We start from the raw sequence: 24,390 nt of genomic DNA on the forward strand, positions 1-24,390 counted from the left end.
ACCAAGTATTGGGGGCTCTTAGTAAAAAGAAATGCTGCATGGGAAGCATGGACGTTTCCACCCTGCAAAGGGCAACGCTGACATCCAGAAGCAGGCTTTTGACTCTCTTGCCCTCTGGTGGCCGAATATCTACACAGGAATTTGAGTTCCTGCTCCTCAGTCTCTCGTGCCCTTGGACTAACTGCTCTATCTCTGCAGTAAGTGACATAATTAAGGAAGATGCAAGCAGTTGCAGGTCCAGGCAGATCCTAAGCCCCAAAGCCAGCCCGAGAGGTGCTTGGATCCAGGGAAGAGACGTAGAAGGCTGTGTTTCTCTTCTGTAGCCTCTTCGTACTTCATGAAGCTCCTGGGCCAGGTTTCAGGCCCTGGGGATTGAATCTGCCCACCGTTGCCTTTACTTTCATTCATTTATCCGACAGATATTTCCAGAGTGCCTGTGATGGACCAGGCACTGTGCTGGGTGCTGGACGTAACATCTGGCGTATTTCATTTTGATGTGGAGTTAAACCAGAGGGTTGGCACACAGCTCTAGAAATCGCACTCAAGGCAAATTGAACACATCACTAGGCACAGGAGTTTTAGAATTGCAAAAGCACCTACATGACTAATACATATTTCGTTGACTCCAATTTTCCTGCCACATCCTTCCTTTATAACTCATACCTACAGCGTCTTTTTGATAAACGGTCCTGAGACTTCTTGGCAACCATTCATAATTTGGCACACAGTAATCAATCAGACTGCACATAATGCAAAATTAATGCCGTGTGATGTGCCTAGAGCTATTCCTAACTTTATGAAAAAAGAGGGTCTTGGCAGAATGTTGGATTTTTCCTCCTTTCCTAGAACATGCAATGCTCGGTTGCTGACAGTGAAAGAATGTACCAACAGAAAGCTATGAGAACAGTGAAGTTGTTTTGGAAAGAGTTGGGTCTGTTTGTGGTCGTATTGACCCAACTACATCAGTGTAAAAACCTAGGTGGCATGTTGATACGTCACCTGAGTTTGTTCAGCTCTACAGGGTCACGTTCCCAACTTCTGCCACCCCACATGCAGTTCATCTTTACACCATGCCAATTTCACTTCCTATGTAGTTCTCCAATCTACCTGCTCTTGATGCAGATTAGTATCTATAGGATGGATAAACAACAAGGTCCTACTGTCTAGCACGGGGAACTATATTCAATATCTTGTGATAAACCATAATGGAAAAGAATATGAAAAAGAATGTATATACACGTGTGTGTGTGTATGTGTATATATCTGAATCACTTTGCTTTATGCCAGAAATTAACACAGCATTGTAAATCAACTATACTTCAACTAAAAAAAGAATTTTTTTTAATGAAAATTTGCCTTCAGCTTTCCCTTGAAATTTAAAGCACTCATGTTTCAAATCAATAAATACTTTCTTAAATGACCCCCAAAAAATCTACCTGCTCTTTTAATCCTTACTTACTCCTTAGGTCAGATTCTTGCATCTTTTTCCTTGAACTGTTACAATAGACACTTTAGTGTAGTCCGTTTTCCTGCTTCTCTGAAATACATTCTCCACACAGATTTGTCTAAAACACAAATCATGACTCTGCAGCACTTACAGGATAAAGCAAACTCTCTGTGCATGGAACGCGTGGGACCACCACCTGTCTAGCCGCATCTAACATCACTCCCGCGTCCTTCCCATTACGTCCCTGCTGGGGTCTTGTAGCTGCTCTGAATTGGTTTGTGGACCTGTTAAACGAACATCCAAACATAGATACCTACTTCTGTGCTACATTGCTTGAGGGTTTTCTCCCTTATATAACCAGGTAGCCCTGAGGTGACCAAATCCCATTCTAACCATACTATGAACCTGTCCTGACTGTGTTTTCAGAGCGCTGTCATCCATGAGTACTGTGTTTATCAGATTCCAGGCTTCCTGCCTCCCCCTCCCCTGCCCCCAGCTGTGTAGGATTCTCTGGCTAATTCTCTTTGCGTCCCCAGGGTTGCATGAATTGGATTTTGACCTCAACGTGGAGTAAAAATCCTTTGGTTATAAAGGCCTATAACCTTTTTTTTTGGAAAGGTTACTGGTGGGGCAAGGGTGGGGATGCCCAGTCTCTCTAACTGGGGAACAAGTTTGTTCCTGGCAGGTGCTTCCTACACTAAATTTCAACGTGTTCTAACTTTCCCAATCAGTCTTGCAAACATAATGTCACTGGGCATGCCTCATCCAAATCTATTCTTGATATTTCCATTATGTTTAGATTACTGAGGTCACTGCATTTTATTTTTGTTGAGAGCGCTACAGACTTTGAAGAAAAATGCCAAAATAATTTCCCTGAATTCAGTAGAGAGGGAATAGCTACGTGTATCACCGTGTGGGAATGACCTGATGAATACCAAGGGATCTCGGGGTTCTGCCCAGCAGCGTCACTTTCTACCTTGACCCAGCAGCCTTAGTCACCTGTCTGGCTCTGTTGGGGATCATGGCCCACATGGGGATGATAAAGGATGGTGTATCATGTTATCACTGAGATTGGTAGCATTGCCTATCAGGTTCTATTTATTCATTTACCACGCTAAAATGGCACTTACGAGGTGCCGGGCACTGTTCTTCTTTTATCCTCATAACAACCCTATGAGGTAGGTACTATTATTATGTCCATCGTATTGGTAGGAAAACTGAAGTCACTTGCCCAGGTTGGCATAGCAAGTAAGGGATGGAGCAGAGGCTCAGAGTCTGCGCTCTCTCCATGCTGACACTCCTGGAGAAATAGGAGCAGCTCCAGGTGACTAAAGCCATGTGCTTCTCCTCACCTTAGAGCTCAGTGTGTACCCCGCTCAGCCTCTGTGTAAAGACGAGGCCTCAAGAACTAGGCTGTAGCTCGTATGTGCAGACAGCATGGGTACTCAAGGTAGAACACTGAGAATAAAGCATAAGCAACTCTCTGCTCCCTCCCATTAGTACAGCTGGGGCCCCGGATGGAAGAGCTGCTTACGAACGAAGTAGCCTGAGTTAGTATCCTGCTTCCCAACATGAGCCTGGGTTGTCTGCAAAAGCTGTAGTAGAAGAACTGAGATATTAGGTTATCATTGCGAGGGGTCTCAGAATTTATCCAGCCTAAAGCCTTCATTCTACAGGTGAGAAACCCCAGGGCCCAGGAGGTTAAATAACCACTCATCCAGGCTTCCCTGGTGGCTCAGTGGTTAAGAATCCGCCTGCCAATGTAGGTGACACGGGTTCGAGCCCTGGTCCGGGAAGATCCCACATGCCGCGGAGCAACTAGGCCCGTGCGCCACAACTACTGAGCCTCCGCTCCACAACAAGAGAAGCCAAAACAATCAGAAGCCAGCGCACCGCAATGAAGAGCAGCCCCCACTCGCTGCAACTGGAGAAAGCCCGTGCACAGCAATGAAGACCCAATGCAGCCAAAAAACAAAACAAAACAAAACAAAAACAAATAAATAAATTTAGGAAAAAAATTATTTTAAAAAAGGCAAATCAGCTTTATTAAAAACAAACAAACAAACAAACAAAACCACTCATCCAAGATCACACAGCTCAAGCGTGAGCATGAATTTGCTTCTGTGTAAATTGAGAACCTGAATAAAACAGCACTTTGTTAATTACTAGTTTGCTGCCTCTGTTTTGTTATCTTTGGATTTTTTGTTCACCAGGCCACACTTATTGCTGTTGATTTTTTTTTTCTTATTGGATAAACATAGATGCTGGTCTACGTAATTTCTGTGTCATAGTGACTCAGACTTGTGTGAAGTGGATGAGCTTTTCCTTGGGAGAATATTTAAATCAGGGTGGGCGGATCGCAGAGCATGTGCTCTTGTGAACAAATACGCAGAGAAGGCGGGAAGGGGTAACAGAGAGACATTGCCCATGACTCCAGCAGACACACCATGAAAAGGTTCGTTTATTATAGCTCCTAACTAACTGCCCTGCTGCTCATCTCCCCCCTGCCCGCCACTCCATGCAATACAGCCTCCATTGTGCCAACAGAATCACTTTCTAAAGCACAGATTTGGTCCATTCACCCCTCATGGCCTACAGATTACAATTTAAACTTCTCCTTTGAAATGCAAGAACCCTCAAAATGGCCCTTACTTATTTTATCAATCTTCTGCCAATCCCCATCCCCATCATCAATTTTTTATTTATTTTTTAAAAATTAAAAAAAAAATTGAACTATAGTTGATTTACAATGTTATATTAGTTTCAGGTGAAAAACATAATGATTTGATATTTTTATAGATTATACTCCATTTAAAATTATTATAAAATATTGACTATATTCCCTGTGCTGTAGATTACATCCTGTGCTGTGTCTTATTTATTTTATACCTAGTGGTTTGTACCCCTTAATCCATTATCTTCCATTATCTTGCCCCTCCCCCTTCCTCCCCACGGGTAACCACTAGTTTATTCTCTGTATCTATGAATCTGCTTCTGTTTTGTGATATTCATTCGTTTGTTTTATTTTTTAGATTCCACATATAAGTGAAAATATACAATATTTGTCTTTCTCTGTTTGACTTACTTGACTAAGAGTAATACCCTCCAGGTCCATCCATGTTACTGCAAATGGCATTATTTCATTCTTTTTTATAGCTGAGTAACATTCCATTGTGTATATACCGTATCTTCTTTATCCCTACATGTAATGATGGACACTTTGGTTGCTTCCATGTCTTGGCTGTTACAAATAATGCTGCTATGAACATTGGGGTGCATGTATCTTTTCGAATTAGTGTTTTCGTTTTCTTCAGATATATACCCAGGAGTGGGATTGCTGGATCATATGGTGCTTCTATATTTAGTTTCTTGAGGAACAGACATGCTGTTTTCCACAGTGGCTGCACCAACTTATATTCCCAGCAACAGTGCACAGGGGTTCCCTTTTCTCCATGTCCTTGCCAACATTTATTATTTGTTGTCTTTTTGATGATAGCCATTCTGACAGGTGTGAGAGATCTCATTGTGATTTTGGTTTGTATTTCCCTGATGATTAGTGATGTTGAGCGTCTTTTCATGTACCTGTTGGCCATCTTTATATCTTCTTTGAAAAAAATGTCTATTCGAGTCTTCTGCCCACCATTAATTTTTTAAAACGTCTTCATTTTCGGCCGTTATTTGTCACCATCCCCTACTCCTCACACCCCCTAACACATACCCCACAACTCATGCTCTCAAGGCATTGGCTATTGCACTTGGGTTCCCTGAGTTGAAATGCTCTTTCCCCAGAGATTCGCCTGGTGACACTCTGTTTATTTGAGACCACATGGCACCCTCTCTCCCATCTTTCCTGTTCTTAACAAATATGGTTGCTCCTCCTGCCATGCCCCTGGTTTATATCTTTACTAGAAATCGTCTCATCTTTCTCTAATTAAGTCAACATAGATATTATCTTCTTAGTCTACGTGGTATCATCATTCCTTCATTGATCCCACCATGCAAGACATTTTCTCAGTGTCTCAGTGGGCCAAGGGCTGTGGTACGAGCTGGGGATTCAAAAATGATCTAAAGCTATTCTCACTCCTTTGAGACCTTACAGTCTCATGACAGAGGCTCACGTATGAGCAAATAAATACTGTGCAGTGTGATAAACATTCACAAATCTATGGCTTGTCTTATCAATTCCTCCATCCTTAACATCCACCAATGGCAAAGTAGTGCTCGATAACTTCTTGAACAAATGATGGTATGAATGAATGATGCCATGGATGGATTGGTCACCTTTAACCTAAACCAGTACTCCACACTGCAGTGTCTTATGAGGCACGTTTAAGAGTTACACAAACAAAACATTTTACTTTTAAAAAGCAGTTATGTGTCTACTCTACTATATGTAAGAAAATGTATAATTATTTATCAAACCCATACTTCTAACAATATTATAGATGAGAAAAAGCTTAATCTTTTTGAGTCAATATAAAGTCCATACTAATATAATGTGAAAATTTGGTTGCAGAAAATAAATGGCTGAACTTTTAGAAATACTGCCTTAAACAAGGTAACTTTCAGTTTCCTTTTTTCTTTTTTTCATAAATTTATTTATTTATTTATTTATCTTTGGCTACGTTGGGTCTTTGTTGCTGCGCGTGGGCTTTCTCTAGTTGTGGAGAGCGGGGGCTACTCTTCGTTGCAGTGCGCGGGCTTCTCGTTGCGGTGGCTTCTCTTGTTGCAGAGCACAGGCTCTAGGTGCGCGGGCTTCAGTAGTTGCGGCATGCGGACTCAGGAGTTGTGGCTCGCAGGCTGTAGGTGCGTGGGCTTCAGTAGTTGTGGCACACGGGCTTAGTTGCTCCGCAGCATGTGGGATCTTCCTGGACCAGAGCTTGAACCCGTGTCCCCTGCATTGGCAGGCGGGTTCTTAACCACTGCACCACCAGGGAAGTCCCCACTGTTTGCTTTTCGTAGGTTTTGTTCTTTTCCTCAATCCAGTCTATATAAATTTACCTTTAGAATTTGGGGAACCTCTTGAAATAAATCTTTTAGTGTAAAAACTTGCAACCAAGGGCAATTTAAATCTTTAAAAAGATAGGACAAAGAAAATGTGTGTGTTGAAGATGTACCAAACCATATTTATATTATTTTATTTCAGAAGTGATTCTGTAAACTCTTCACTTGGTTGCCCTGATTTTCACAGGTGAGACCTGCTCAGATGACAGGGGCTAGAACTACACACAGGCTGGGTTGAGGAGGGAGGAAGATTAGGGAATGGCTTTGCCAGGCATCCTGAGCAGTTGGACATGGTTCTCTGACATTTATTAGGTACAGCAGTAGCTACACGAGGATGAGGATGACAGCAACTCTGGGAAACCAACAGGGATCTGCCCTTGTCCTCGTACAGCTGTTTCACGCCTACCTGGTCTTTTTTTCCTGTGGCTGCTGCTTACTCTTTTTTCTTTTTTTTTTTGGCCGCGTGGCATGTGGGATCTTAGTTCCCTGACCAGGGATCAAACCCGCGCCCCCTGCATTGGAAGCGCAGAGTCTTAACCATTGGACCACCAGGGGAGTCCCTGCTTACTCTTTATTTCTCCCTTCTCTCTCTCTCCCTCTTTCTCTCTCTCTCTCGTCCATGGCTTTTGCCTGCTAACGTCTCTGTTTGTGGGTCTCAGCTTTTCACCCATCATATGCTTGCATCTGGGGTGATTAACTCAACCCAAGTTCCCTGGGACTTCCCAGGTTTTAAGCCCCGAATTTCCGCATCCTGGGAACACCCAAAGTCCTGGGCAAACCATCTCTTTTCTATATGGCTCATATTCAAATTCTGTAAGAAAGAAGAGGGAAGACCTGACTGGGTCTCTTAACCCCTCCCCTGCCCAGAGCATCTGAGCTCTCCCACCAGGCTCTCCCATCAGGGTGCTGATCCCTAGTGGCTGGACCAAGGTCAGGCTTGGGGGTGGCATAGAGAAGCTTCCCCAGCGCCTTCCTCAGAAGGCGCTTGTGAGCTGGGCAAGCCTGGAAATTGCTTTGCTGGTCCCCTTTTCACTGTACACACCAGTTTGTCATTTATCAGGGTCCTGGGGTTCTTATGCATATTGGCTGTGGGTGTGTTGAATGGTGGATGTGTATATGTGAGGGACCAGGTAGAAACTACCTGTTATCATTTCATTCCTTTTATTTTTATGAACTCAATCATGGTACACAGATTAGACTCCTAATATAGTGTTATGGGAACCCTGGCCCAACTTCTAATTATGATCCCAACTCTGTCCACTCCAGAGAACATAAAGTTTGCAAAAAGGTATGTTTCAATAGCAAAACAGCATAACCTGGGAAACGTCGAATTTTAAGCACATGGGGATGAACACAAAACTCCCCCCCGGCTGGAAGGCAAAGAAGCTGAGCCGCGGAGTGGTTGGTAAAGGCCGGAGGTCTTCATCTCCCTCCCCAATTTCAGCACCCCACCAACCCGCTTGGCCCCAGAAATTAGGTCGGTCCTTCATTATTAAAACTGTTTTTCCCATCTGCAAGAAACAGAAGTTCTCCCCGCTTCTTAAATTCTAGGGGCCGGGTTGGGGGAGAGAAAAATGAAATCGCTGTAAAAATACTTAAGTTCTGAAGCACATGATTGGCTTTCAGGAATTGACCATAAAACTGGAGGGTGAATAAGCTGGAGGGCTGAGGCTCGGGGCGGGGCGGGGCTGCTGCAGCATCCCGCACCCCCTCGCACCCCCGGGGCAGCCCCCGTCCTAGGAGCACCCCGCGCCCTTGCAGCATCTGCAGCGCCGCACTCCACGTGCGGGGTGAACTCGGCCAGCTCCGCGCCATCCCGGCGTCACTGCGCGCCCCTGTCGCCTCCCCTCCCCCCTCCCCTCCCACCTCGCGGGAACCGAAGGGCCGTGTATTTGCACTGACCTTTCCATTCTCTGCTGTCGGTGGCTCTCTTACAAATAAAGTTTGTGGCTGTTACTCACCAAAGCTAAGAACTGATGAGAAAACTGAAAAAACAAGTCTAGATGCATTATTGAAACAAAGTCTAGTTGAGCGCTTACTTGGCACTGAAGCATATGGAGACCATCAGTCCAGTTTGAAATGGGTTCCCCTGCCCTGGTAGGAAAGGTGAGGAGCTCTGAGTTCTAGAGGCAGGGGTGGAGGAGAGCAGAGGCTCAGGGGAGGGAGCAGGAAGGACCATCCCCTCCCCTTAGGGCCCCAAGACGCACATCTGTAGACCTGGTTTCTGCTGAATCAAGGTCACCTCCAGGGCAGGCCCTCAGGGCCCCACACCCCACCCCTGTACTGTACAGGTGTGCCTTCCTGGCCACGCCTCCCCCAGCTCATCTCACGGGCTCTTTCCCCTACTGGCCATGTCCAGGCTCCTCTCCGGCATCTCTGATGGCTGGTCCCAGGCTCGCCTCCTCAGGGAAGCCCTGCCCACCTGGGACGGTCCATGGCGGTGCAGAAGCAGCACACCGGCTGGCACACGAAGCACGCACCAGGTCTCGATGAGCAGAGAGGACGCCACGCCTGATGCCGCGTGGCTTGTACAGCAGTGCTCCCCGAATAATACCAGACCCAATTCTACAGTTGAGGGGAGAGGGATTTTAGAAGCTGGGTATAACCTCCCCTTTACCAACCCTGACCTGATTCTTCATTTCAGTAGAGCAAAAGGAATTAGAATAATTGAGAGACCCCCTAGGGTGGCCGTGAGAAAAGAGGATAAAAGATCCTAAGTAGGGGGGAGGGATAAATTGGGAGATTGGGATTGACATGTACACACTACTATATATAAAGTAGCTAACTAATAAGGACCTACTGTTTAGCACAGGGAACTCTACTCAATACTCTGTAATGCCCTATATGGGAAAAGACTCTAAAAAAGAGTGGATATATGTATATGTATAACTGACTCACTTCGCTGTACACCTGAAACTACCACAACAATGTAAATCGACTATACTCCAATAAAAATTAAAACAAACAAACAAACAAAAGATCCTAAGTATTCAGCAAGTTTAACAGGGCGAAGGCTGACCAGGGTACAGGAGAGACAGGACCCTGACTGGTATTAACGCTCCGGGCCTCAGTTTGCTCATCTGCAGAATGGGGGAGGCCAGTGGGGAGAAGGGAACCACAGGATCCCAGTCTTCTGGCTCTGTGATTGGCTCCCCTTAGTTCTTGTTCCCCCCCACCCCGACCCCCGACAGCTCACTGCAGCTTTTGAGGGAGGCCATGTGGAGAAGCCCAAAAGCAGAAATAGGCCAGTAAAGTCCCTTTCCAGTGAGGCCTCACCAAATACTGCATACTGAAAGGGTTCATAATGGTACCACTGGGAAAAGCGAGGAAGCCAGCAGGGCGCTTACGTCTGTGGAAGTTCTCACATTCCCGTGGATTCCATCCTGGGCCTTTAGGAATTCTGTGGACTCTGTCGTGGTTTAGTTCACTCTGGGAGAAAAGGCGTGATCATATACAAGTTGCAGTTTTCACTTAAAAGCTGCCACCTGGGATCCAGACCGGGTCTGCGGTGACCCCGCGAGAGCTCCTCCCGGACATGCTGTACACATGGCAGCTTAGCTGCAGTGTTTTGCAGAGGTCTGTGCTCTCCTGTATCTAGCAACTTAAAAGAGATAAAAAGAAACCCCAATAAAAACTAACATCAATGGATTCTTTTGAAAAGAAAGCAAATCTGCTTAAAGCATTAACACATTGGATCGAAGTGTGGCTCGTGTTTATAAACGCATGAGGAACTTGTTATGACGTAGGGGAGGAAAGTTCCAGGACATCGGAATAGAGAGATTTGAGTGGAGCGGGGGGCTCTTGGCCCCCTCCCTTCTCCTCGGCCAGCAGGGTCTCTTTGGAGCAATTGGGATTTTAAGAACTGTAAGGAAGGTTGGTTATTCTGTGGAGAGATGCTGGAGCTATAAATGCTTACCTGGTCCCATCTGTGAGATGTTTGCCCTAAACACAGAAAGGAAAATTCTGTTTTGATGGATGAATCATACAGAATATCATATTGTAGAATTTGTGTTTCTTGATGTGAAATTGTTGGTGGGGCTTGTAATACAGAGGTGAGGTTCACACCTTTAACTAATGCTTAAGTTTCTCTTAATGAGGTCTGTGTTGGGAAACTCAAGCAGCATTATTATGTTCATTTTGTATTTGGAAACCAGAGGAGTACGTAGGGCTTATCTTGGACTACACGTGAGTGACCATCTGTGCTGGTTTGCCAGGAACAGTCACAGTTTCTGCATCGTGTCCTGTTGTCATTATTAATGGTGTCCCCTTTCCCTCTCACAAGTGCTCTGGTTTATATTTAAGTATACGGTCACCCTACCCAGCTGACACACAGCTGGCAACAGTAGGATTGAAGATCCCGCATTTCATTCACCAGATCACCCACTTAAGCAAATGTTTTCCCAGTTGTCAAAAGTCCTTTATTTCTGACTTACAGAGTGACACACAACAGTGTGTCCTTCAGAAAAGGAGGTGGGTGACACATCAGACATGAGGTCTCTGGTTGAAACATTGTTGCTTGTTTTTCACTTTGTTTTGTTTGACTTTCACAGTTATCAATGCCTTGGAAAATTATATTTTATGACTTTGCCCAGCATTAATTATTTCTTTTGTGTCCCAGTGTCATATTTTAAGCTCTCATGTTCTTAATAGGGTTTAAAGTTAAAAAAAAAGAAAGAAAGAAAAGAAAACAAAAATTGAAACATAGCAGCACAATTCCACAAATGCTTGATTCTAGCCATGATTTCTCTCTTGAAAAACTTACACAAAGGAAGTTGACATGCTTTCCTCAGCCCTGTAATTAAATAGGCCTGCCGAGAAGTCATACACAACAGTTTATGATTTTTGTGATTAATGCCCAGCATGGCAATGCCTGTTGAAATTCTATTATCACAACCAGTAATGGCCCAGTTGAGTCATAGGTTTGCTCTGAGTGCAAAATCACCATTTGCCCTTACATCACTCTTTTATCTCATCAGTTGTCTTTCCTTTTATTTTATTTATTTTTAAATTGTCTTTGTTCAGATGATACGATTTTTTTTTTTTTTTTTTTTTTTTTTTTGGCCATGCCACGCGGTGTGTGGGATCTTAGTTCCCCAACCAGGGATCGAACCCACGTCCCCTGCGTTGGAAGCATGGAGCCTTAAACACTGGACTGCCAGGGAAGTCCCATCTTTCCTTCTAAATGACACTTCTCTGTGTCTTAGCTCATTTTGAGTCATGAATTGCCAACATATGGAGCCATTAACCAAGAAATCGTCTTGCACCCTTCCTGGTTAACTGAAATGGAGTTGAAAATGTAGCCTGCTGGTAACCTCTTGTAGCTCTCTATGTGACTGCGAGAAAATCACATGTCAAGTTCTTCCCGCTTTCCTTACGCCTTTCACAGCAAATTTCAAAGTCTGGCAGTAGGCAGATTGGTTTGTCCTAGCAATTTTTTAATCCAGAAATTAAATTAAACTGAAAAGCCTTGTATACATCTAGTTCAAATAGTGTTTCTTCCAGAAAGAACATCTCCACAGTAACGGCAATGACAATAATAGTGTGTTTCATGAAGATATGAATTACTAGGCTAATGTAGATTGTAGAATACAGTTACTGTTTTCCAGAGACCCCTCTCAGAGAAACTGACAATCAACGAAAAGTTCTTAGTAAGGGCTGTGTGTTTTGGGGAGAGATGTATAGAATAGTGCCATGGCATTAACACAGAGCCTCTCAAGGTGTTTCCAGTTCCTGTTCTCAAGGAGGAGGAACAAAGGGCCAGTAATGAGTAGAGAAGAAGCTTTTCCCCACAGAATGGTCAGAAAGTTTGACTCCAGGAGAACATGTTTTACTGTAAATATGTCTAAATTTCGTGGTCCTTAATGATTTATGTTAATGATCTTCACTGCTAATGCCTTTTTCTTTTGTGCATTCCCCAGAGAATTCTGCTTCGAGGAATGTCTACAGAGGCAGCAGTCTGCTTTGCTTTGGGGGAGGGGAGGGTTCGATCAGCTAAGACACGTGGTCCCCCAAGGGGGTTCCTTGGGCTGCCAGGAAACTAAGCAGAGCTCAAGACGGTTGGGAGAGCTGCCCCCATCTTGCTTATCCGGGAATCAGCAAGAGGAGCTCATCTGCTCTCACACTTTCCAAACAGCCCCAGGCAGGCATAATCTGCATCTCAAAATGAATCTTTTCTGCCTGGATTGAGCTAGTCTGGAAGGGCCCCAGGTAGGGCAGGGTGCTGTTGGTTGTTGAGGACCGCCATTATAGGTGCCTTGCTGTCTCCTTCATCCTGGGACCCTGTACTCTCCTTTGCCTCTGTACTGTGTCAAGTGACAGGTAGCAAGTGCCAGGAGCAGGCTCTTCACACGCCACATCAAGTCGGGTTGGTGTCCGAGCCCAAAGCCCAGGGACGTCTGGTTTAGGCTGATGATATGGTGCTGCAGAGTTGCTGTCTCTCCCCGTCTACCCCGCCCCCATCCTTTCTGGCGTGAATCATCTGAAGACAAATACACAACATCTGTACAAGGATCCGGATAATCTGGACCTGGGGGCCTGAACACAGATCCCTCCTTCATAAGCACTTTGTACCCAAGGAAATAGTCGGGTTAAAAGGAGATTCGTCTGGCTTTTGCCGCAGGCCACCAGTACAGAAACTGTTTAAGATTAGTTCCTCCTTAAAGCAAGATTACCAGGTCATTCTGTTGCAAAGTCACGGAGTCCTTGAGTTACCTGCCCCTTCAAACCCAACTGCCTGCCTTCGTGCTACCAGCCTTGGCTTTAACTTTCTGGATGATCTACCACTTCTTGGGTTTCAAGAAAAATTCTTTTAGGAGTTGAGGGGTCTCTTCTTCCCTTCCTGATGTGACTTGAGCTCACTTCCCGGCAGGATGACTTTTCTTTGTCCTTTACAGCCTTCAGAATCTTTTTTCTCCTAAATGGCCAAAATATGTCCCCCACGCTGCCAAAGCACACAGGTGACCCAAGGTCAGAATCTGGAGGATAGGCCAGCCATTGTTCTGTACACATTCTTCATCTAAATTTAAAACCTTGCCTGAATGACCTGTAAACTGGGTCAAGTTATGGTCAGCGGCCTAACCACTGTGTTCCCCACCCCCCCCCCAAAATGATGGGGCTCCTACAGATTAAAATATCACGCTCTCCCTACCAGTGTGTGTGTTACTTGTCCATATCTGAAACAGCAGCACCCACATTGCTCAGATTATTTTCCCGTATTTTTTTTTGTGTGTGTGGATACTGTGCCTCCTCTTTTCACTTTCTGGGAAATTTGCCAGTGTTTCAAGGACTGGGTAAAGAACAAAATAAATATTTGTAGGTAGTTTAAAGGGAGAATGAGTAAGTTGGATGTAACTCTGTCCCTTCCAAAGAAAAGCATTGAATCCATTCAAATATTTTAAAGTAATTAACTGGAGAGATTCAAAAGGTTGATTTTACTAGTTTAGTTTTCAGATTTGTGATCAACGTGTGTGTGTGTGTGTGTGTGTGTGTGTGTGTGTGTGTTGGGGAGAGGAAGAAGAGTCGAGAAAGTGTAGGGAAAGGAGTACAAACTTTTAAAAGTCCAGCTGAAGACATTGAAATTGATTGCGTGAAAAGTCAGCTGCCTCTTTGTGTCTGTTAATCAAGCTCTAAACAGTTGGTGCCGGGAAGTGTTTACTCAAGAACCTTCAGCATATACCCTGTCTTTCTCATTGTCCTTTTAATATGGGATTTCACTGAAATTTGGGACGTTCCGCAGTCGGCTGTTTATTTCTCTGGATATCAGCCTATTGGGGAGGCTGATTCTGTGTCTGAGATTAAAGAGACGGGAGAACCGGCTTCCAGCAAAGGCTCCTGCCGGCGATCCTGGGAAATGTTTTCCTTCCTAGGCTGCGGAGTCGCCGCAGTTGGTGGCAAGGGCCACAGGCCGTGCGGGTCCCGGGCAGGAGAGCGCATCACCTGTTGGGGCCGACGGGAGCGCGCGGCGCGGGGCTGGCCGGGGCACAGCCCGCGTTCCTCGGGGGCCCGGCCCGCGGGCGGGCGGACAGACGGACGGACGCGGGGACGCGCGCGCGGGGGGACGCGGGAGGCCCGGCGCTGGAATGCAGTTTTCCCCGGCGAGAGAGACTTTGTACCGGAGTGGAGAGTAGTTTGGGGTGGGGTTTCGCACCGTCCCCTCCTCCCCACCCCCGGGCCCCCTTCCAGGCGCTTTCTGGGAGCTTTTTCAGAACTGCGCTCTGAAGTTTAAAGACCAGCGAAGGGCCTGGGCCGTAGGCAGGGACAATGGAAGAAAATGAAAGCCAGAAATGTGAGCCGTGCCTTCCTTACTCAGCAGACAGCAGACAGATGCAGGGTAAGTAACAGGCTCATTCAAAGATGGAGTTACGGTTCCGCGTGTCCCTCGCCGCTGGCTGCTGCTTTTTAGAACTGCAGACCGGGTGCCTGGCACAGAAAAGGCGTATTTCTTGGGGTGGTGCGTTTCCCAAACTGAGTGGAGAGCTGTGAGCTGGACTTTATCTCTGGAAGGATTTGCTTAAGCAGCAAAAGAAGTGGCGGGGTGATGTCACGTTTGTAGCCCCGTAAGCCGTCAGTACGTGCTAGATCTCTAGGCAATGACAAATATATCGCTAAAAGCAGCTTTTCATACTCACTGCTCCAGCCGTGGGAGAGAGGAGCTCTTTCTGGAAAGCTCTCTCTGGGACGGCAACACTTCCATTCATTGGTTGGGGGATTCCATGAGGCAAAGTCACGTTGGATGCAAGTTTTGTCGTATTTGAGAGTTAAATCGCAGAGTTTGGGGCTGTTTTCTTTTCCAGATCGGAACAGCAGGGGTGCACTTGTCCAAGTAGGGGAGAGATGGAAAACTCGGTGAATTTTCTGTATGTTTTAATTCAAAAGTTGGGAGCTGTTAGATAATTTTGGTAAAATTTCTCCGAGCAGTTTCCCTTTGTGTTTATAATAGACTTGTGTTTTCCGTAGGGAATTTCCAGAAGCTTATGTTGTTCCAAAGAAATTTTGCAGTGGGCTTGGGTTGCAGTGGAGAAAGGACTCCTTTGCTGTCCAGTGTCTGACGTCTGTGATTGCAGAGCCTACCCTGCAGTATCATACAGGCAGCATGTTCGGACATGCTGCTGCCTGTATGATACAAGCCCCCAACCCCCAGCCTACCCCAGGTTCATCCGGGGGCCAGTTAGTAATGGTGTTTGCGGGGCTGCTGTGATGTGCGTGGGAGAAGCAACAATGCACAGGGGAAAAGGTGTGTGTTTTTTAAAAAGGCAAAAGGGAAGTAACAAATGAGTCATCCACACCGAAAATGCAAAACTAAGCCAGACAGAAGAAAATGCAATTAATTAGAAGAGATAGACACACACACACTCCCAGCCCCCCACCAGTGAAATGCAGCAAACCTTAAGACCAGTAAACCCTGGAGAATCCCAGTCGCATAGCCATCAACTAGCCGGCTGTGTTTGTGCTTCCAAAGCACCACGCTCTCCTCAGTGGGGCTCCCTCGCCTCCCTTTCTCTCCCCATTTTGATAGACAGGATCCTACAGCAAGAATTCAACCTCTGCGCTTCTGTTGAAATAAAAATACTCAGAACCTAGAGGGGCAACAAGAGTGGGACCGATTTAAGAAACGACTTTCAAACAACCATAGCAATTCGAAGATACTTCGGCGGCTGGAGACGGTCAGACTGAGTGTGATCAGTTTCTTTATTCATTCATTCAATGAATATTGAGCGTCTGTTACTTGGGAGTTACTGTTTTAGCTGCTGGGGATACAGCAATGACCAAAATAGACTAAAAACACTTGCCTTCATTGAATTTTTATTCAAAGGGCCAAGTTTGGGGGGAAGGGGAGTGGTGGAGCTAGACAATGAACAAATAAGGAAAATAGATGGCATATTAGATGGCAGGGTTACCAGATTTGGCAAAGAAAAATACAGAATGCTCAGTTAAATTTGAATTTCAGATAAATGGCAAATAATTTTTTAGTATCAGTATATCCCATGCAATATTCGGGACATACTTATGCTAAAAATTATTTGTTATTTATCTGAAATTCAAATGTAACTGGGCATCTTTTATTTTAGCTAGTAACTCTGTTAGGTGGAAATAAGGCCATGGGGAAAAATAAGGCAGGGAAAGGGAGGATTGAGTGTGGGGAGGGGGCAGGGGGTGAACCCATAGTAAGGTCATTAGGGAGAACGTCACTGCTGTGATACTTGAACAAGCATCCCCGAAAGAAGTGAGGGAAGGAACAGGAAGAGCATTTTCAAAGAACAGAGTGGGGAAAGGACGGGAAGAAAAGAGGTTAAGAGATAATTCTAGGCCGTATCAGGTAGGGCCTGTGAGAGTGTAGTAAGGACTTGGGCTTCCGTTTCAAGGGAGGTGGGAGCTGCTGGCAGGTCTGAGTGGTCTCATAAAGGGTAGATCCTGGGTGCTGTACTGAGAATCACCCCAGTGGGAGTGGGGGAGGGCAGGGAGCCCAGTTGGGAGGCTTCCACAGTAAACCAGGCCCTAGCTTGGACCAGCGGGTAGGGTAGTAGAGTATTGAGGATGAAACCAAATTTGCCAAGGGATTGGATGTGGGGTATACGAGAGACAGAGGAGTCAGAGATGAGTTCAGAAATTTTGGTCTGCGCCTTTGGGGAGTTGCCATTTACCTAAATGGGAAAGTGTTTGAGAGGAGTAGCTGAGAGGGTGTTTAATGGCTTGCAAGTGGGTGTAGAGCAGAAAATCTTATGGATTTGGTAGGATCGAGAGGCTTATCAGGCATCCAAGTGGAGATGTTGACTGCGATTTGGATATTCATGGCTGGAATTGAGGAGAGGGGACCGGGGATTGTGAAAGATGGATTAGGATTGGGTCCATGTGCAGAAGGAAAGGTCCCAGAGATGCGCCCCAGGGCACACCAGCATTTAGAGGTCAGGGAGGCTGGAAGTGGTGGCTGGAGAGATTGTGGAAGGGAGCTAAGAATCCCGGTTAGATTTCTAAGATCCGGTTGAGTCCTGGGTGAAAATGGTGCTGTGAAGGAGTGTGGCCTCATCTCCAGTTCTTTGATGCGCAAGAGGCCCACGCAAGGGAGGCCAGGCCTCTGATGCCCGCATCACCCGAGATACCACACGCCCATTCCTATCCTTGCACACTTGATCGTATTTGGCATCGTAATGCCGGTGGCAGTGTGGTGTTCGGGGGCAGAGAACATGCCTTCTTTGTCTTCACATCCCCAGCACCTAACTGAGCACCAGGCATGAGACAGGCGATCAAGAAATACGCGCTGAACTGAAGGCTAATTATACCACCCCCGGGCTTTGAGTTTATCAATCTACAATAGATAAGGATCCCTTGGGTGATCATGTAACTTGTTCAAACCGAGACAGTTTTGAGAGTGAAAGGGGGGAATGCTATAAATAATTTCGCTGGGACGACAGTTGTAACCCAGAACTGTTTGGCAAACTGGGCGCATATGGTCACCTCGAGAATAGCTCTTATAAATGAGGCTCCCAGGGCTAAATCGTCAGCTAGTGAGTAATAACAGTGTGAAAGGGTACTTCCAAGTGCAGAGAGGTGCTTAGTAATTAGCAGTTGAATTTGAATCTAACCGTATCACACTTCTTTTGAAGGCCCTGGACGCCTCAGAGTGGTCCTGGGGGTTCCCGGGGATGCACGTCTGCCCACAGCAGCCCTGAGGTGACTGCTTTCGCTCTGGCCTTCAAAGGTCTTGAAACCCCTGTGCAAGTGAAGTGCAGTCAGCCACCTGCTTACCTCTACCACCCCTGATTCTCCCGTGTCTTAAGATACTAGCATTTACTATGGTGGTAATCATTTCACAATATATAAGTGTATCAATTCAATACATTGTACACCTCAAACTCAAACAAGGTTATATGTCAATTATATCTCAGTGAAGCCGGAAAAAAAAATAGTATTGGCAGCTCCACAGGGTGCAAGCTCGGGGAGTCCCAGGCATTTTGGTCTCTGCTCCGGTCTCCTCTAAAATTACCCCATCAGTTTCTGTCTCTTATCCTGCTTTACCCTTCAGAGCACTTACCGCTATGTGACATTTATATACACATTATCTGTTCGTTGTCTGTCTCCCTAATTATAATGTGGATCCTTTTGAGGAAAGGGAATTAAGTCTGTCTAGATCGCCATTTCACTACACTTCCTAACTCCTTTCAGTGTTTGGAGCAGTCACTCAATAAATATTTGCAAAAAATGAATCAATCAATTAATCAGCAAACCAACCTTTGAGACAAGAATGCTTTCCTGGGTAGGGGAGGGGCTGTTGCTATTTTGTCTAAAATCTCTACCAGAAACCTTCTCTTTTTTAAAATTTCGTAAGGTTTTTAGAGGAATGTACATAATGATCTGGTTTCAGCTGTAATTTCTGTGCCAATTTGTCTCTGGTGGTGATCTTTATGATATTAACAAGAGAGCTGGCAAACTGAGGAACCCTGTGGGCCCCCAACAGAATATGTGATACATAGGAGTCAGATAACCTGATTGCTGTAATGTCTGTGGTTTAGCATAATCAAGGTTAATTTTTTTGAACGCAGTGGAATGTGGACATTCTTGGCCGAGTGGATCTGCTAGATGGTTTACCTCCAGGCCACCCTGGGACCTAGGTTCCTTCTGTCTACTTATGACGCCATTCCCCAGGCTCTGGGAGGCTTCTGCTGGAGCTTTTGCATTTAACCGGCCAAAGGGGAAAGAGAAAGGGCACGGAAGATTATTCAGGAGGTCAGGGGCCAGGACTGCTGGTGGCCCACGTCACTTCTGCCCACATTGCATTGACCGGGATTAGAACAAGGCCCCAGCTAGATGAAGGGGACTGGAAAATGCACTTTTCTTCTGTGTGCACAGGAGTATGTTATGGTTTGAATACACGGACAGACAAAATGTGGCTGCTGCCGTGGTAGATCCAGATAGATTGTACAGCGAGTCAAAGCTGCAACTCCCCGCGATGTTCCGATGCAAGAGAGCATCCCGGCACAATTGAAAAAGCGACACCTTAGAGACAGCTGACCAGCAGCCGCTGTGAAGCAGTGGGGGACTCCTTCCCTAGGAGGCCAGGGCCTGCCTAATCTGACCCAGGAATACAGTGTCAGGAAAGCCATCAGCCCTGTTCCTGGCTCTCAGGTAGCAGGCAGGCGTGGAATGCCTAAATGATGCCAGGTCCAGATCCCGGACTGCAGGTCAGCCGACCCAGCCCAGGCAACCCGAGCGGGGGCCAAGAAGCCAGTCTCGGCAGCTCCCGCGGTCTCCCGCCTGCAGGATGATTTGCTGTGTGGGTGTTTACCTTTGGATGACCCATCTTCCATAATCCACCGCCTCCCCAGCATACCTGGTACATACCTGCCCCTCCCCATGTCCCCACTTTCTACTTTTCCTTTCCAGAAGTCTCCATCCCAGCCAGGAGGCCCTTTGAAACTCAGAAGAGTCTCTCTCTGGCACTTCTGCCCTCTTGATCCCCACCCACTCCTGCTTGGGAAAGGTTGGAGGGGCCATTCTCCACTGGAAGCTCCCGTCCTGCTCTTGGCCCTGCTGGAAACGAGCTGTGGGAGGGATGGCTCTGGTCTGGGGAGGGGCAGGGAGGGAAAACTGGAAGCCTTGTCTTCAGGCTCCAGCTTCATTATTTGTTTGACACCGATTCCCAGAATAGCAAACAGCTTGACACACCCAGACTTAAATGTCAGCACCAAAGCGCACTGCAGGCAAGGTTAGAACTGTGTTTCTGTTTCCACGCCTTGGGCAGCGTGTCCATGTGGATAGTGCGGAATGGGTGGGACTTGAGACCTCTGACTCCGCGCTGAGGAACTGTGACCACACACCCTCTGCTGCTCCCCTTTGTTTGTTTCCTGCTCGGCTGAAAGATCCCGTTCTCCCCAGATGACCTGAACGGGAGAGCCGTCTCCTGTCCCTCGGGCGTGGGAGTCGGTAGCTTCCAAGAACTGAGTCTCGTAGTGGGAAAGGCTCCAGTGACCGGGAGGCTTCGTGTGGGAACGGCGTTGGGTTGTTATGGGTGCCGTGAAAGTGGAGCAGGGGCCTGGTGGGGCCCCGTGAGCAGGTGGGGCCCAGCGCTGAGTGAGGGGCAGGCAGGTGAGGCCGGGGAGGGAGTGGGCGCCCAGGGCAGTTAGATGTCTGCCCCGGGCTGTGCACTGGTGCCATTCGCTGCTGTCCTCCACCTCGCCGTAACCCTCCGTAAGCCCCTGGAGACATTTTAGAAGAATCCACAAGACAGAAAAAAATGGAGAAGTAAACCTAAGATTGACGTGACCTTCTTAGTGGGCAGTGTTAGGAAGGGTGGGGCTTGGAGGGTCACAGAGTTGGGGGCTGCTCAAAGGTGGATGTTGACAGATCGACTCTGAACTCCAGCTCTGCCCCTCCCCGCTCCCTTCCCGATCTATTTCAAAGAACGTGCAAAACTCTTTTCGGGCTCCGAGGGACTGCTCTTCTGGCTGTTTCGACCCCTTCTGAGGATCCTGAGATGAAACAGGATAGTTCTTGTGAGTCTGTGCGGCAAAGCCAGGCCGAGTGGAACTTTCTGCCCTTGTTGGTAGCTGCAGAACAGGAGTGTTTATCCTTATGGGTGGATGGGGATATTTGTGTGTTATTTCCAGGTGAAGAAATCACCTTCCCAGCGATTCTGTCCTGCTAATTAATCTAGATGTCCTGGATGACTTTTAAAATATATTATTTTTATGATGTCAAAAGTAATCAAAGGCATTTCCTGGCGGTACAGTGGTTAGGACTCCGTGCTTCCAATGCAGGGGGCACAGGTTCAATCCCTGGTTGGGGAACTAAGATCCCACAAGCCGTGCGGTGCAGTCAAAAAAAAAAAAAGAAAAAAGAAAAAAAAAGTAATCGTAAAAATCCATTTGGAAGTCAGCTGTGTTATATCACGTATATAACAATTTTGGCTAATATAAAACTCACATGCACACACTCACTCAAAAAGATAAGGCTGAACCTCTTCAGATTGCCCACATATTTACCAACCGGAGATACGGCATTTTCTGCACCTGGCTTTATCCCGTAGATCCTGTTACCTCTGTGTCGTTAGAGAAGAAACCACAAATACGGTAGCCATCACGTGAGCCCATATAATGAGAAGGTAAACTAAATGAATGGAATGATAGTTAATCTCCCAATATCTTTTTTTTTTCCCCAACCCGAAGGTCTTTATTGGATGCTTACTAATGATTGGCATGGGCTGGGTGCTAAGGGAAATTCCAAAGAAACACATGCATGAAAGCTCGTAATAAACAGTCGAGTTCTCTTCTCACAATTTTCTTATTGATCCTGCAGTATCAATAGCACAGGTAATATTATTGAACTCTCCATTTTGTAGGTAGGAAATCAAGACAGACAGACACCAGACGGCTTGGCTAAAACCACATGTGGAGTAGGCAGTGGAGCAGGGCCTAGTACTCAGGGCTTCTATGTAATTCCTACCGCCATCCCCTTCCCTATTGAAAAAATACTTCACTCAATAATTGCGTAACTTGAGGTGCTCCCATGTTCAAGGTGATTTTCAGTGGAAGACTCTTCTCATCATTTGAGGAAAAGGGAACAATTTCCACCCATTCTTCCAGATTTCAATTCCATTATTTCAGGAGTGAGTTGAGCCTCCCTGGTTTCTTACTGAGTCCCAGAGCCTTTTTATTTACTTGTTTTTTTCAATATCTTTTAATCCAATAGTTCTGTCGTCTCCCCTTCTAAACGTACTGCTGAAACTAATGAAAAGTAGAATGAACTAATTGGGCTATTTTTTTCCTTCGCTTTCCTCATCAGTATCTGATGGAGATGCTGTAATTAGCCATGTAATGAGAAGGGAAGGGTAAACGAGAAGAATTATTCCCAGAACACACATCTGGGGTGAAAAACTGGAGCAGGACAACGAACCGAAGATTACAGTATTTTCTGTGCCTAAGCAAGGGCGTTGTATCTACAGTTCTAGACACAAGCATTTCTAGGTAAAGAAGAGGGAAACTGTATTAGTGTCATTGCCTCTGGAGGAGCTAGTTTATGTGTAAACTCTGGACACGTGTTGGTTTATATCACTGGCGTCAAGATTTAGTTCTCTGAGACTCTAGTCTAGAACTCTTAAATATTGGGTGTATTTTCTGTACTTAATTTTTTTTTTTAATTTTTATTTATTTATTTATTTATTTATTTATGGCTGTGTTGGGTCTTCGTTTCTGTGCGAGGGCTTTCTCTAGTTGCGGCAAGCTGGGACCACTCTTCATCACGGTGCGCGTATCGTGGCCTCTCTTGTTGCGGAGCACAGGCTCCAGACGCGCAGGCTCAGTAGTTGTGGCTCACGGGCCTAGTTGCTCCGCGGCATGTGGGATCTTCCCTGGCCAGGGCTCGAACCTGTGTCCCCTGCATTGACAGGCAGATTCACAACCACTGCGCCACCAGGGAAACCCTGTACTTAATTTTTAAAGATAAATAATTAGCAAATACACTCTTAAATTGGAAACTTATTTTTTAAAATAATTTAGAGTATATTTATAATAAAAACTTTTTTTAAAAATGGACTTCCCTGGCAGTCCAGTGGTTAAGACTCCATGCTTCAAATGCAGGGGGCACGGGTTCAGTCCCTAGTCGGGGACCTAGGATCCCACATGCTGCGTGGTGTGGCACAGCCAAAAAATAATTTAAAAATTAACAAATAGAGAGTATTTAAAAGATTTAAATTTGCATATCTAATACCAGTTCAACCATGCTTATTTTATTAATGAAAACAGTGAGGCTGAGAGAGGTCCCATTGTTTGTCCTCAGTCTAGGATTAAAGGCAGGACTCCTGAGACCCAGCCCTGTGCTTTTTCCAGGGAATTCAGTGGACAAGGATACCTTACTCTGCCTGCGTCTGTGTTACTGTATATGAACTGCTCTACATGAAGAGAACTTGCAAGCTTCTGAAGTACTTCAGAATGCTTATTACTTTCTCTTCCTATTCTGGTTTTTGTTCTGTTTTGTTTTGGGTTTTTTTTTTAAGAAGTAACTCCTGGGACTTCCCTGGTGGCGCAGTGGTTAAGAATCCGCCTGCCCTTGTAGGGAACACGGTTTCGAGCCCTGGTCCGGGAAGATCCCACATGCCGCGGAGCAACTAAGCCCGTGCGCCACAACTACTGAGCCTGCACTCTAGAGCCTGTAAGCCACAACTACTGAGCCCGCGTGCCACAACTACTGAAGCCCACTTGCCTAGAGCCCGTGCTCCGCAACAAGAGAAGCCACCACAGTGAGAAGCCCGCGCACTGCAACGAAGAGTAGTCCCCGCTCGCCGCAACTACAGAAAGCTCGCACACAGCAATGAAGACCCAACACAGCCAAAAATAAATAAATAATAAATAAATGAATTCATTAAAAAAAAAAAAGTAACTCCTCTTTCTCAGTTAACTGGAATATTCAAACCTGACACTCCATTTGCCGTCCACTGAGAATGAGTGGAGATTCCCTATGCGTGGTCATTGCCGGCCTCAGTTGCTCAGTTCTAAGTAGGAATCACTTGTTCTTACCTGGCCAGCTCAGAGGCCAGGTGTCTGGGTCAAGACCTTCAAAATGCACCATCTCTCTTCCCTTTTCATTGAGTATTTCAGATAAAATCTGTTTCAAGTAAAACGTGTCTAAGCCTTTACATCCCCTTGATTATTACCTGTAATAATATTCTTCTGCTTGCTTGGTTTGTGATAACAGGGAGAAATTGAATTTTCAAGTGGTTCACATGTCCATGATTATAATGGCTATTTTTGGTCTTGGAGATAAAACAAATGTTTCAGAAACCACCTTCAGATTATAAAAATATAAAAAATCCTGTTACCAGGATGAAACTGTGTTTAAAAATAAAGAAATAATCAGAATCACGGAAGTTAACTTTTCTGTAATTACAGATGAAGGTGAAGGGTAACCCAAATTGCCTGCAAACTAGTCCGACCAGGGGTTCTCGTTTTGAA

At 45.9% G+C, this 24,390-nt stretch overlaps 1 protein-coding gene across 27 annotated transcripts in view; it reads left to right on the plus strand.

Annotated features, from left to right (window-relative positions):
• KIAA1217 overlaps positions 1 to 24,390 on the plus strand; it is a 496,866-nt gene that overhangs the window by 154,693 nt on the left and 317,783 nt on the right. The window contains exon 1 of one of the 27 annotated variants that reach the window (XM_082449591.1): positions 13,545 to 14,780. The exons of 18 other annotated variants lie outside the window; for them this stretch is intronic. In XM_082449591.1, coding sequence (XP_082305717.1) covers positions 14,711 to 14,780 — 70 coding nt within the window. In that variant the 5' untranslated portion in view covers positions 13,545 to 14,710. Of the gene's footprint in view, positions 1 to 13,544; positions 14,781 to 24,390 lie in introns of those variants that run through there. 8 more of the 27 variants (XM_082449593.1, XM_082449589.1, XM_082449599.1 and 5 more) reach the window with 8 other exon arrangements.

The sequence above is a fragment of the Balaenoptera physalus genome (genome assembly GCF_965194825.1).
Source record: "Balaenoptera physalus genome assembly, chromosome: 2".
Classification (NCBI taxonomy): Eukaryota; Metazoa; Chordata; class Mammalia; order Artiodactyla; family Balaenopteridae; genus Balaenoptera; species Balaenoptera physalus.